The sequence below is a fragment of the Schistocerca serialis genome, chromosome 5, assembly GCF_023864345.2.
Source record: "Schistocerca serialis cubense isolate TAMUIC-IGC-003099 chromosome 5, iqSchSeri2.2, whole genome shotgun sequence".
Classification (NCBI taxonomy): Eukaryota; Metazoa; Arthropoda; class Insecta; order Orthoptera; family Acrididae; genus Schistocerca; species Schistocerca serialis.
In genome coordinates, this window is record NC_064642.1 from 508777301 (window position 1) to 508792699 (window position 15399).

Genomic DNA, 15399 nt, shown 5'->3' on the forward strand with positions numbered 1-15399 from the left:
TGACTGTTATTTGAAAATGAATGTTGATGGTGTTGAGACAGCAACCAGCCGCAAATTTATTTTAAGTTCCTTTATTCAAAAGGTACCTTTTGTGGCTGGTTGCTGTTTCAACACCATCAACATTAGTATTCAGTAATCTCTGACATCACCACATTCTGTGTAGGAATATAGGCTATGACAGGAGGAATGGTTAGAATTCAGATATATGACAGGGACAATCATCTGAGGCAAAAAAGCCTAATTAACATGGACTTTAAGATGCATCCTTTAACAGCTGTGAGCATTTCTTCATCTTTGCTACTGTGAAACACATCTCTTCTACTGCACAAGGCTTATACCTCTAAAGGTACACATTCCAAAGCCCATGTTTGCTAGACAGTTTTTTTCTTGTTTTGGTCCATACTACCGCTTCCCAAAATATGTAAGTAGAAAAGATTTTAGAAAAGATTTGTTTGATTGACTGATTGATTTTTAATGTTGTAGAGACTTCAGAGTATCAGCGATGAAGAAGTGCTCATAGGTCTTAAGATATGTTACTTAGAATCTTTTTGCCTTTTTCTTCTCTGTCTGTAACCCTCACACCACCTCATCTGTTCACCTCTGTAACCTTGAACATTGTTTATTGTCATTGGAAACAAAATCTATATTGAGAACTGAATTCACTTAAAATGAATGGGTAAATCAGTTGGGATAATGGGTACATTGGCCATTCTTCCTGGGACACCCTGTTCAATTTCCAGTGCAGCTAACAGAGTGCTTTGATTGAATTAAAAGTTTTTGGAACAGTTACTTTCGTATTGAAATTTCAAGGTTTTTATACTACCTTGATCACATGGTTATAAAACACTTGTGTTATTTGGATGCAAAATTATAATCATGACAGCTTTTAATTTAATACCAGACTTTGTTAGGTGTTTAGCAACAACTGCCACATAACATTTTCTTATAAAAATTGCTTATTGAATTTGAGAATCCATTCAATGAACATAGCAGCCACCATCCATGCCTTCGTGTACACAGTATATTTAACTGGAAATATCCTTGCATTTTTAAAACACCATGGTTTTAAACTTGTGACAAGTAAGGATTGCTTTTCAGATCCATCCAAAGTACATCCTATCCATTCTATAATTATCTCATTAAAGTATTTTCCCCATTAAACTCAAATGTCACTTGCATTGATTAATTTTAATTGAATAAGAATCAGTAAAATATGCCACTTTTATCACTCCTGAAGACATATTTCATGTCATATTGTTTAAGTACAGAAGGCAAGTTAGGCTGGAGTCAATCTGTCATCACACTCGGTAACTCTTGGTTAGCTTCACTGCAAACATTTTTAATGCTATGCTACTCCTTTTGTTTAAATGTTCCAATGAGCCTGGCTTTGTAGAAGATTCAGTAGACATGTGTTGTGTGAATTCATAAAACCTTACTAGCAATAAAGGTTCTGATAACAGTGTACTCTGAACATGTTTGAAACAAACCAGAAATACAGTTTCTTTGTCTTTGTGTTCAGGCGTTCTCATACATAATATCTCTTGCTCTAATATATACTGTGCTCAAACCTTGTCACGTTAGATTAGATTAGATTTACTTTCATTCCAATTGATCTGTAGTGAGGAGGTCCTCCAGGATGTGGAACATGTCAGAAAAACATGACAAATATTTACAACTAAAACAAATAAGCTAATGTACCATTCCACAGGTCCCAAGTGGAATGATCATCATTTTTTAATGAACATTATATGAAAGAGTCATTTTACGAATACTAATGCACTGAATTTAAAATAAAACAATTTTTTAATTATTTATAAGGTAATAAACATGTAATAGAACTACTATAATACTTATTTACAATGAACACATTACTGCACTGAAATGGTGCAGAAGTTATATTGTACTTACATACACACACACACACACACACACACACACACACACACACACACACAAATTTTCAATGAACACATTACTGCACTGAAATTGTGCAGTAGTTATATTGTACTTATATACAAATCAGTTGGTTTTATTGAGAAATTCATTAATGGAGTAGAAGGAGTTGGCCACCAATAAATCCTTTAGGCTTCTCTTAAACTGAATTTCATTGGTTGTTAAGCTTTTTATGACTGCTGGCAAGTTATTGAAAATGTGTGTTCCTGAATAATGCACACCTTTTTGTACAAGACTAAGTGACTTTAAATCCTTGTGAGGATTATTCTTATTTCTAGTATTGATTCCATGAATTGAGCTGTTGGTTTGAAAAAGTCAATATTTTTAATGACAAATTTCATTAAGGAATAAATATATTGGGAAGCAGTAGTTAGTATCCCTAGTTCCCTAAACAGGCTTCTGCAGGATGTTCTTGAGTTCACACCACATATAACTCTTACTGCACGTTTTTGTGCCCAGAAAACTTTAGCTTGGCTTAATGAATTACCCCAAAAAATAATCCCATATGACATTATGGACTGAAAGTAAGCATAGTATGCCAGCTTTTTCATTTTTATATCCCATATGTCTGACAAAATTCGCATTGCAAACAGAGATTTGTTAAGACGCTTCAGCAGTTCTGTGGTGTGCTCCTCCCAGTTGAATTTATTATCAAGCTGTAATCCCAAGAATTTAACACTGTCCACTTATTCTATCTTCTTGTCATCGTATGTTATACATATACTTGTGGGACACCCCTTACAAGTTCTGAACTGCATGTAGTGTGTTTTTTCAAAGTTTGATGACAAAGAATTGGCTAGGAACCAGTGATTAATGTCCACAAATATTTTATTGGCTAATATTTCTAAGACTACTCTTGATTTGCTATTTATTGCAATGTTTGTATCATCGGCAAACAAAATGAACTTGGCATCTGGTAATGTTACTGATGAAAGGTCATTGATATAAACAAGAAAAAGTAAGGGCCCCAAAGTGGAACCTTGTGGGACCCCACATGTAATTAGTTCCCAGTTGGATGATGCCTGATAGCTTGATACATGTCTCTTTCCTAATAACACCCTTTGTTTCCTGCCAGAGATATAAGATTTGAACCATTTTGCAGCATTTCCTGTTACACTGTAATATTCTAATTTACATAAAAGGATATTGTGATGTACACAGTCAAATGCCTTTGACAGATCACAAAATATACCAGTTGCCTGCAATTTTTTGTCTAATGAATTAAGCACATTTTCACTGTAAGTGTAGATAGCCTTCTCAATATCAGAACCTCTTAGATATCCAAACTGTGACTTTGACAGTATGTTATTTGTGATAAGATGGTTATAAAGCTGACTGTACATTACTTTTTTGAAAATTTTTGAAAATGCTGGCAACAGTGAAATTGGACGGAAATTTGATGCTATTTCTTTATCTCCCTTCTTAAACAGTGGCTTAACTTCAGCATATTTCAACCATTCAGGAAATATTCCACTGATAAGCGACTGGTTAATATGTTACTTAGCTCAGAATCACATTCTTTAAATAACTTTGTTGATATTTCATCATACCCACTAGATGGTTTTGATTTTATAGATTTTATGATGGACATTATTTTTGTTGGGGTAGTGAGGGTCAAATTCATATTATGGAAGTTACTTGAAATGTCTGGTCTGAGGTATTCCATAGCAGCATCTACCGAACCTGACAACCCCATCTTTTCAGTAACAGTTATAAAATGTTTGTTAAAAAGTTCTGCAACACTATACACATCTGTCATCAATGTATCATTTACTCTTAATGCTATTTGTTACTCTTCATGTCTGGTTCTACCGGTCTTCTCCTTCACTATATCCCATATTGTCTTTATTTTGTTATCTGCTATGACTGTCTTTTCCTTGTAATATATTTGCTTTGACATCCGTATTACAGTCTTTAATATTTTGCAGTATTTCTTATACTGTGCTATAGCATCAACATTGGAAATGTTTCGGATTGACAGATGCAGTTTTCTTTTTGTTTTACAAGATACCCCTATTCCTCGAGTAATCCATGGCTTCTTTGTAGACTTTGCTCTAACCTTGGTAAGTTTTGGGGGAAAGCAGTGTTCGAATAAGGTAAGCACTTTATTAGCAAAAGTGTTATATTTTTCATTCATGCCATGAGTACTGTAAACATCAGCCCAGTGAATGTCTCTGAGGAGTGTCCTAAAATAATCAATTTTTGGCTTACTGATTACCCTCTTGAGCTCAGATTTATCAGATTTTATATCCTGTTCAGTATTAACATTTGACAGAAGGAAATGCATGTCATGGTCTGAGAGGCCATTGACTATTGGTTTTGTAATATAATTTTGTTCATTGGCCTTTTCTATAAATATATTATCAATGGCTTTTGTGAGCAAGTGGCTATCCTAGTGGGGAACTTTACAGTGGGAATTAAGTTGAATGATAGTGTTACTAACTCAAATAAGTTCTTATTGGGAGAGTCTTTAAGAAAATCTATATTGAAATCACCAGCAACCACTATTTCTTTGTTTTTGGTTGTTAAATGTGCCAGTACAGCTTCAAGGTGGTTTACAAACAGATTAAAGTTACCTGCAGGTGCTCGATATACACTTTATATTATGAAGGATTTTTTGTGAAATTTTAATTCTGTTGCACATGCTTCCACATGCTGCTCTAGGCAAAATTTATGAATGTCTATGTTCTTAAATTTATGACAGGTCCTGATGAATGTGGCAACTCCTCATTTCTCCATTTCTGATCTACAAAAGTGAGATGCTAACCTAAAACCTGTAACACTTAAAAGTTCTATACCAGTGGTCACATGATGTTCAGAGAGGCAGATTATGTCAGCTGAGTTTGAAGACTCTAATTCATCTATGCAGATAGTTAATTCATTAATTTTATTTCTCAGTCCTTGAATATTTTGATGCAATAAAGATAGCTGACATTTCACATTGACTGAGTTAAAATTGGGTAGCGTTAAAACATCTGCTGACAGTTGAAAATTCTTAACCAATGGCTGTTTATGCTGATGTAATAAGCTGGAATTATGTTTTTTGATTTCTTTCTCAAACTGAAGATTTGTCTCAGTCCTAACCTCTTATAAAATTTGCTTTCTTTCAGTCCTTCCTACCCTAAAAAAGGGTCTTTTCTGAACCCTACAACCACTGGTATTTTACCACTCATGACAGTGCCTCGCCCCTTTAACTTTCCTGCTATTTCCCCAGCCAATTTACCCTTCACAGTGTCAGCTCTTTATTTAAATTTTGTTAAAAATGTAAAGTTGGCAATGTCAGAGTAATTAAAGATTGACATTTTCAACTTCACTTTTTATCAACTGCTTTACGCAGATCCATATTTGTTTTAAGTGAAATAACCATTTGTTTTGTTCTTGATTTCTCACCATTGTAAAATAACAGATTTACATTTATCTGTACTTGAAAATAAAAGACACAAAATTTTTTGGATTACTGAAGAATGGGATAAAACCGTTGGATTTGACCAATGATTTCAGAAGTTACCATAGATGATTCTTTGCACAGATTTAACAGCAAATACAAATGCTGAGAAACAAAGGAATACAGGACAGAGAAAACAGATGATAGACATACATCACATACATTCATGTTTCGAACATAATATTAAGTATATTGCTTCTTTGACTCTTAGTGTCCCATTCTTCAATTGGCCTATTGTGCTCAACTGAAGAATGGGCTTTTAGTGCAAAACAGAAAGAAAAAAAAGGGACATAAATAATGTTGTGTCCCGAACTTCAGTTTATCTGTATAGGTTAACTGCAGAATGAAATACAAATTTAACATATTCAACTTTTTCACCTTCGCTAGCACTAGTATCCTATTCTTCAGTTGACTTATATAGATCAACTGAAGTAAGGGTCACAAATTTTTCATCTGTCGATCTTTTCACTTTTGATAGTACTAGTATCAACTGAAAAGTATCATAGTAATACTACTGCTAGTGAAGGTGAAAAGGAACAACAACTGTCAAATTTGTATTCCATACTGCAGTTGATGAATCCTGCTTCAAGTCTTCCATATTCACAGGAAAGGATAAATTGATGCCTTCAAACAAAAAACAAAGAGTAAAAATTGTTCAGAATGAAAAGCTGTTCTTCCAGAATACCTGAAACTCACTAAGAATGAATTGGAATAAACAAATGATTTAAATTAATTCAAGTGACAAAAATCATACACAATGTATAGTACTGTCTTTTAAAAACATGTTCATTTATTTCAATTTACAATGATGACACCTCACCACAGAAGATAACGAATTTATTATCTATGACTCAAAAATAAAGACATTGATATCTATGAATGACCTATGATGTCATTGGTCAGTTACTATCTATGGCTCAAAAATAAAGACATTGATATCGATGAATAAACAATGACATCATTGGTCAAAACTGACGGGTTGTATCCCATTCTTCAGTTGACCCATAACTTGGACAGAAAATTCACTGATTTCAGCAATTCATTAACTTAAGTGCACAACTTACTGAGTTCAGAAATTAGCTGAAGTGTTTCAGTAATGACAGTACCCAAAGAGAAGTGGTAACTTAGTAACAGTAGCAACCAGTGTCATTTGTGTGTTCTAATAAATGAAATTAAACCAATAAATCAAAACTGTAAGAGGCATATTGTTTTTCATATCGAACAACATGGTTTTATGTTGAAAGAAAAGAAAAGCTATAAAATTGCATAGAATCTTACAGGGAGAGCATTATTATTTTGTGGTAAATGATTTTTCATTTTAAGTATTTTTGTGTCTCGTTTTTCCTTCTAATCATTTATTTTAGATATGTTGCCCTAGAAGACAAGTCTGTGACAAAACATGGAGTGAAAGTAAGTAAAATATATTAAATATAATGATTTCAAGTCAGGACATGGAGAAATATTTTTAAAATCAAAACAAGGAAGCTGAATTTCTTGATGTCTTCAATTATATTTTGACTTTATTTTAGCTCGCCATACAGATGATCTAAAAGGAATTCTATGTGTTATGTTCCATTTAGTGTACAAGTATTAATGTCCATTTCTAGTACTGCAGATAACTATTAGTGTTTCATATTCCATTATATGAGTCCTTGGAAGATTAAATTTTAAAATTTTTACTGTGGGCCTATTGTCTGCCTGGATATTAGTACTGGTGGTGTGTCATATTTTTTAGTTTGTTCTCTTTACTACCATGCTAGTCTCAACTGCAAGTGTTATATTTTTTAAACACTCATGTAAATTAATTTGTAGATGATTCATATAGGTTTAGAGCATGAGTGCATCCAATTTCATATTTTGAATGATTCTGTGGCCTTTGATTTCAAGCCATATTTCCTGTGACCCCCTACTTCTTGTGGAGCAGATAAAACAGCAAGTGGTTATCTTTAATGTCTTAATATTTTGATTTGCAAGTAAATTTTTATACTACACATATTAAAATGGGTGAGAACATCATGAATACACCAACTAGATAGTTTTTCTTTCCTACCAGTGTGAGGAAAACATTTATAAGACCATATCAAGCTTTCTTTACATTTATGACAGCTGAACTGAGAAACATTTAGCAAACCATTCTGTGAAAACATACAGTATCCTATTATAGTCCACTTTCCAAAAACATTTTAAGTATATGGAAAGATTGAAACATGTGTAATTAGAGGGGATATGCATATCTCCATTTTTTATGAATGTTGTTGCTGCTTACATGAAATATACATTTAGACACTGGCAGGCATAAAAAGTAACTCATGGGTGGTCCAATCGAGCTAGTGCAAAATTTGATGCTGTTTAAAAACACTGTCATAGTCCAATTAGTTACAATTCATTAGTGGCATTTTTTTAAATAATGTCGTACCTGTGTTGTTATACAGTGTCTCCTGGGGTAAATACAATGCACCTGCATTTGATTCTTTATCAAAAAATGGAATGTATTTTAGCAGTATGAAGTAAATATGAATTTGGTGGCCAGTGATTTCAATATCTAATTTTTTATGCTACACCCATTGAGAGGAAACTTATTCTTACTTATCTCTATGTACTTATTTAATTATTTTTTTAACTAGCATTCCTCCACAGCTTCACTCACATATGTGTTTGACACATATATCAAAATAAACTTCTCCTCCCCTTCTCTGTGTCCACCTCTTCCTCCCTGTCTGTTCACCTCATCCTTCTACCTCTATTTGTCTCCTACTCCCCACTCTTCCTGTCTCTTCATCTCCTCCCACTCTCCTTGTGCATGTCCTTCACCCTGTCTCTCTGACCTTATGTTCCTCCCACCTCCCTCTGACCATGTCCTTTTCTCACTTTTTCTTTCTATATCCACCTCCCCCTCTTCCCCTTCCACCTGCCTATCACCCTTCTACACCTTCCTCTTGCATCTTACCCTCCCCCTCTGCCTCTCTCTATTTCCTCCCCTCCCTTGCTCTGTCCATTCTCTTCTCTACCTATCTGAACCTATCTCTAACCATGCCCATTGACATGTGTAGCCCCTGCAATACAGTTCAGTAAAGCAGGCCAATACTACTCCCACAACACCCCTGTCATGGAGGGCAGGCTGCACATCGGGGGCTTGAAAATAATTTATTTGCCCCTGGCCATACAAAGCCGGTCAATAAAGTGGACTGATATTATTCCAACACAACATACCTGTCACACAGGACAGCCTGCATGCCAGGCACCAGGAAACCATTTTTGTGCAACTGACATGTAGGCTGACCTGCAAAGCAGGTTGTTTTGGAAGGCCAGTAGGTTCCCACACAACATGCCTGTCATGCAGGGCAGCCTATATGCCAGGAGCTGGAAAAAACATGTGTTTGCCCTATCTCCACTCCTACCAGAGCTCTATGGGGTTATAAACCCCACAGGGCTGATACTCATGAGGTCTATTGCTTCTGTGAAAAACTGGTAGAAATCCCAGAGGCTCTTTTCAGTTTGTACTGTACTTTCCTGTTAAAACTCTATGGTGAAGTCATTTCAGATGGTTGCAGCCCAGATGAGGGTTCCATTCATGTACATAATATTTCAGTAACTAATAACTGTTTTCATCAAGTGCTGCAAACAGTGGTCTTGAATGTTCTCTGTGCATGGACTGCAGCCACTTGGTAAATAAATGATGTTACGCTCTGTTTACCAGAGCCTGACTTTTGACACCTGCTTCATTCTTTAATGTACATTTATTTTTCAGTGCCAGCATTGTTATTCTGTGAAATTCGCCACATGTTGGGATATTTTAAATCTAGATATGCAATGCTTTGAATGATTTTAAAAGTGAGGATTGGTTAGATTAAAAATTTGTTCCTATTTATTAAGTTTTCCAATATTATAACTCTAATAGTGCAATTGGTAGGCCTCGCACAACGCTCTTTGATCAGCATACACTTTTAACATAAAGACAGTCTTCATTAAAAAATGTTTTCCATGAAAACGTAATTAAATATCGGTGCCCCATAATATCAGCAAGCCTTGTAACAGGTCACTCTTCTCCCCTGGACATGCTTATCCCACATATTTGTTTGAGAGCCTAACTGAAATTTAGAATGTATTGGAAAGGACTAGTGACAGTTTAAAGCTTGTAGTTGGTACATGAGGAGAATGCAGACAGCACAATTGACAGTCATTGCTGCTGAAAGATGTTTCTTGGTTCAAGTCATGCTCTGGTAATCATGTCAAATTGTGTAACACTGAATAAGCTTTGTAAAGAGTAAAAATATATAAACTGAACTCTCAACATATGTAGACCTGTCATCATGTGCGCATAAAACAACATCTCAAGCTTCTGTCGCAGTTTTTGCCACAGCTGTTGCTTATTTAATGTCACAAGATACTACAGCAATAGAATGAGGTGTAGCAACCTTACAGTGAGTAGTGTTGTGTGGAAATTCCCCTCGGACCGAAGAGCACACTGTCTGTATCATTGTACAGCATTTACATGCATCCTGAATGTTATGTCAAGGTATCATAAATCTTCAGGACACTACCATCTCTGCTCATTGTTTTTGACTATTCAGTAACGATATTGTCATTGCAGTATAGATGTTACTGGAGTGAAAATAATGTGTGTCATTTTGCCTGACAATAGAATTCTTGAGCTCATCTGCAGCTACAATTTTAATAATTCTCCATCTGCCCAGTAATGTAACAAAGCTTGGTTCTTTGTGGTTACAACATTCATTTGTAGAGCAGAGAATAGTACAATGTATCACATGGTGCAAAGACATCATCAGAAAATTGTAAGGTGATGCTTTCCAATATGCAAATGGCATTATCAGTAGGGACAAGTAAGACTTGAGGCTTTAAGAGAGGGGTATATACGTCGTGACCCTATAACACTTTCTGTAAAAAACAGAATGGTTGCTTATTTTTCAGAGTAAAGGAGGGGAGGAGGGACAAAATGTGAAACAGGTAGTACTCAATTGTCAAGGACCAAAGTCTGAGAAGTGACAAATGAAGTAATGCTGCCTCTGCATAAAATTATTCATCAGAGATGAGGACTCACACCTTTCATCACAACAATAGACTTGCACCTTTTTTATAATTATTTAGTGCTGATCTTGCCCTATTGGTCTGATTTGTCACCACAAATTATGACATAATTGTATTTTTGGTTTTATAGAAGCTAAAAAATGGATACAATGTATTCTGATTATCTGTGATGTGCTATTTTTATGTATATGTTTTACCTGGCAAGATACCTGCTTACAGGCCCTCTCCTGCATGTAAACAGGAAGTTGTGACAGATATCATGCATCATAGGTGTATCTTTGACCCTTGTGTCTATCTTTTTTTCCAGATTATATTGACTGTATCTCTTATAATATGGTGCGAGAATGTACATCTCGTATTTATGCCAGACAAGAATATTAAGCAAGCCCTGTCTGCATTTGAAAAGAAATGTTTTCAGGTAAGGTATAAGTCATCAAAAATGTGAAAATAAATGTGAACAGGTTCTGTTTTGTTTTGTACATAATTGTAGTGTTTTCTGTGTGCTTGTGATTTAGATTATAATATTATTATATTCTCTTTCAAGATGAAATAAGATAAACATAACATACCTAACAATGGAATGTTACCTACAGGATGGAATGTAACAATATTATGAAAAATATATCTGTCAGGCACAAATATCTCTGTCAGACAAAAGAAATATTAATAGACCCTGTTATCAGAGCTTCATTTATTCAAACTCTGAATTTTATTTGCTGTAAAAATAACGTTTTCTAACTAGACCGACAGCAAACAGTAAATAATTAGTTTTTCTTATGTCTTTACTTCATAATGAACAGTTTCCACTAAACTCAAGTCATTATTATATTCCATAGAAAGTATTAAACCTTTTAGAAACAATTCCTTGAAAACTTTTATGATAATCTGAATTCCAAGCCCAGAAATAAATGTGAGTTGGCATACAGTGTATTTATTTATTAATCATGTACACATGCAACAAAGCAGAAAATCCCACTAGCCTTCAAGTCACCACTCCATTTTCCGTCTCTCTCTCTCTCTCTCTCTCTCTCTCTCTCTCTCTCTCTCTCTCCCCCTCTCTCCCTCCCTATCCCCATGTGAACAGGCTTTCACCATGGATCTCTACTATACTTATATTAGATTATTTTATTATGCATTGCACTTGCTAGCCCATGTAATGCCTTATTGGTTTCTATTATTACAAGTCTGTCTGTCTATAGTATGCTTACTTTTAGTGCAAGCTTAGGACTGATGTTGTTGGTTTGATGTTGTACTGCTAGAGCTAGTGAGATTTGCTCATGATTGTGTGCTTGGCTACCTAAGCTGTTTTCATTATGTTCCTCTTACAATACAGCTTGAAGCCATTTTTCTTGTATCTTATAATGTATGTTAGCTGTATTGTACATGTTACACAAATGTCCGTAGGCAGACATGTAGTTGGCTGCGTATTGCCTGGGTGGTGGTGCCCTCCCTTTGTGTCTTGATCTGGGTGCAATTTGCTTCTTAGCCAGATGTAACATATGGCGTCTGAAACAGTCTCTTGTGACCAAGGGCAACATAAATATCTTATAACGATAGCTATTTTTAGTCATGTGTCTCTATTTTATGCTGAATGCCTGTTCTTTCATTGTATGTTAGTTCCTACCTGACATGGCACCATAATTGTTCCTAGAAGTGTGAAACCAGATTTTGGTTGCAATAATTACATGTCTGTTATTCGAAACTGATGGAACATTATCATGGAGCAGTAAGACTTTGTGTTACCTTTCTCCATATTCTGGTCATTTTTCACATAATGCTCAAATTAAATTGATCATTTGCTGTTGGTGGTGATCGGCAATAATGGTTTCACCAGGTTTTAACAGCTCATAATAGATGACATCCTTCTGATTACATCAAACACACTTTCCAAAGCAGTTTGGTCTTGCAGTGAAAGTCAATTGTTTGTTAGGATTCACCCATGATTTACAACACATAGGATTCTCAAAATAAATCCATTTTTCATCACCTATCACTATTCGATGGAAAACCAACTTTCTTTTCTATCTGGTGAGCAGAATTTCACAAATAGTCTTTTGATGTGCTTGCTGTCTTTCATTCAGTTCATACGGAACCCATTTTCCCACTTTCTACAACTTTGCCATAGCTTTCGACCAAAGAGAAATGGCTTTCTGCATCACATTCATTTGTCTCATGAGTTCCTGTTGAGTTTGAGTATCACATTCATCCAGTATGGCCTCCAACTCATTGTCTTTGAACTTTTCCGATGGTTTCCCACACTCGTCGTTTCTCACATCAAAATCACAACTTTTGAATTTTTGACCCTTTCAAAACACTCTTCTTCCCGAAGAGCATGTTTACTGAAAGCTTCAACAAGCATCTGATGCAATTTTTCAACAGTTTTCTTCAAATGATAACAGAAAACCAATGCTGTTCACAAATCATAGTTCATAGGCACAAAACTCGACATGTTTACAGTTTTGAAACAGATACTGATGTATGGAACTTGGATTACTGTGTGTTAATATTCATCATCGGCCTTTACAGAAAGCAGAAGGCACTGCAGACATGAGCTCATGGGCCATACACTGATGGCTAGCACTAGCTATAGGCAAATTCCAGTTTCATACTTCTACATCTGGTATACATGATCATAGTATGCTCTGAGTTTACAGGTGCTTTTGTCATGAGCTGGGGGCATTGATTAAGTTGTTTTGTACAATTTTATGAAAAGAATACGCTGCTACTCACTGTAAAGATGACATGTTGAATTGCAGACAGGCACACTGAGAAGACTGTTCCACATTTAGCTTTCAGCAAGAGCCTTCTTCAAAAATTCACACAAGCAGGTACAGCTCACGCACGCATGACTGCTATCTCTGGCTAGAATGCAGTGGTGTCATGTCAAACACAAACAGCAATCTGGAGTGGGGTGGGGAAAGGGCAGGATACCAGGATATGCAGATATGCAGGGGAGGGGGGAGTGTTCATCTGGTGGAATACGCAGGGCATGACAAGACTGCAATTTGCAGTATCTGGAGACTATGGAGCATGAAGGTGGAGATGGGGGAGGGGGGGGGGTATTGTGAAAGGAGAAGGGCAGATAGGGGAAGAAGGTCAGTGGGTGCATCAGCAGAGAACAGCACACAGTGAGGGAGAGGGGACATAAATTAGAAGGAGTTGTATGACAAAGGGGGTGGAAACTGTTGGGTGGAGAATGCAGGAACAGTATGTTACTGTAGCTTGAGGTGGGTATGATTTCTGGAGCAGAGAATGTGTTGTAAGGATAATGGACATCTGCATAGTTCAGAAAAGATTATGGTGCAGGGAGGATACAGGTGGACTTAGTTGTGAAGCAACCATTCAAATTAAGCATGTTATGTTCAGCTGCATGTTGTGTCACAGGGTAGTCCAGTTTGCTTTGGCTCAATAATCCTTGGCACACCATGGTATCTGGTTGTTGTGTACCCATTTGTATCAGGTTATTTTAGCTCTCATTGACCAGCACCTATTGCCTGAAATCTAGCTTCCCATCTCAAAGACACCAACCACTTCCTTCACTGATTTTCCACCATCCACATCCTTTTATCTCCCAGACCCCTACTGATACCTCTTCCCTATATACCAACATCTCTAATTCCTGTGGTCATGCTGCTATTGAATACTACCTCTCCCAATGTCCTTCATACTCCAGATCCAAAACTTATTCCTTACAAACTTTATCTTAATCAGAACTACTTCTCCTTTGAAGAATAAGTATACAAATAAATCCACAGCATAGCTGTGGCTACCTGCAAGGCACCCTCCTTCGTCAACCTGTTTGTGGATCATATAAAGGAAATCTTCCTGGCCTCCCAAAATCCCATACCCCAGTCTGGTTGAGGTTCATTGATGAAGACAACCTGCCCTCATTCCATCACCACTCCTTCCATCCACTTCACCAGGTCCTCCTCAAACCAGCATATCACCTTCTTGGACATTGACCTGCTTCAGTCTGATGGCTCCATCCACGTCTCTGTCCTCACTAAACACACCAACAGTAGGTTACTGTAGGTTGAGACTGGGATAATTTTGGGAGCAACAACCCACCAACCACCCACCAATAGTATCTGTTTTTTCAATGGCTGCCTTCTCTTCCACGCCATTTCTTGAGGTATATTTCAGTAAAATGTACATATTTTATCATAAATTACTCAGGCAAGCACTAATCATTGTGCATTTCATACAAGAACACAAAACAGATTTCAGAATTTTTTTTAAGAAAAAAGAGAGAGAGAGAGAGAGATAGAGAGAAAGAGGAAGATCAGAAATGTTCAATTTCAGTTAACAGCCCTTTCATCTCTTCAGCCATATTACATCTTAACTTCTGTGTACATCTTTATATGGTGTAATTACAAATTGTCTATAAAAATTTGTTTGTATCATCACTCCTTGTACCATTTGTCATTAAAATTTTCATCTCACCACATAGTGGAGGTCTGGCCTTGGTAGCCAGAGATTGTGGTGATGCATGTGTGAGTTACATTTGCCAAAAGCTTTGTTTGACAATCTTTTTGTTGTGTCTATCTGTGACTTTTATCCTTTTCATAATACTCTCATTATTCCATCCTGATTTTACATTATTTAAAATTTTCATCTAATTTTTCTGATAAATTTGTTACATCACAACCTTGCCTTTTCCCTTCTTTCTTCTGTCCACACCAATCCTTCCTTGTCCAGATCATGTACTGGCTTCTTCCATCTCTCTCATTCTCCACCTTTTTCTACCCCCACCCCCTCTCCTACACTTTACCTCTTATAAGCTCTCCCCTCTGAACTCCTTTTGTCTTGTTGTGCAGCCACTGAGTCACCTGTTGAAAGACTTGCCTTCTCTACCTGCCCAGGCAACTGCTATTGATAATCAACAGTCAGTCTCAATGTGGCCACAGGCATATGTGTTTATGTGTCTGTGAAGTTATGTGTGAAAATGTATACTT

The 15399-nt window shown here is 36.3% G+C and overlaps 1 protein-coding gene across 1 annotated transcript in view; it reads left to right on the forward strand.

Annotated features, from left to right (window-relative positions):
* The window catches only part of LOC126482033 (dynein axonemal heavy chain 6-like), a 1073010-nt gene that overhangs the window by 263539 nt on the left and 794072 nt on the right, over positions 1-15399 (forward strand). Inside the window, exon 80 of the mRNA XM_050106005.1 lies at positions 10752-10862. Within this exon, the coding sequence (XP_049961962.1) occupies positions 10752-10862 (111 nt within the window). The remainder of the gene's footprint in view (positions 1-10751; positions 10863-15399) is intronic.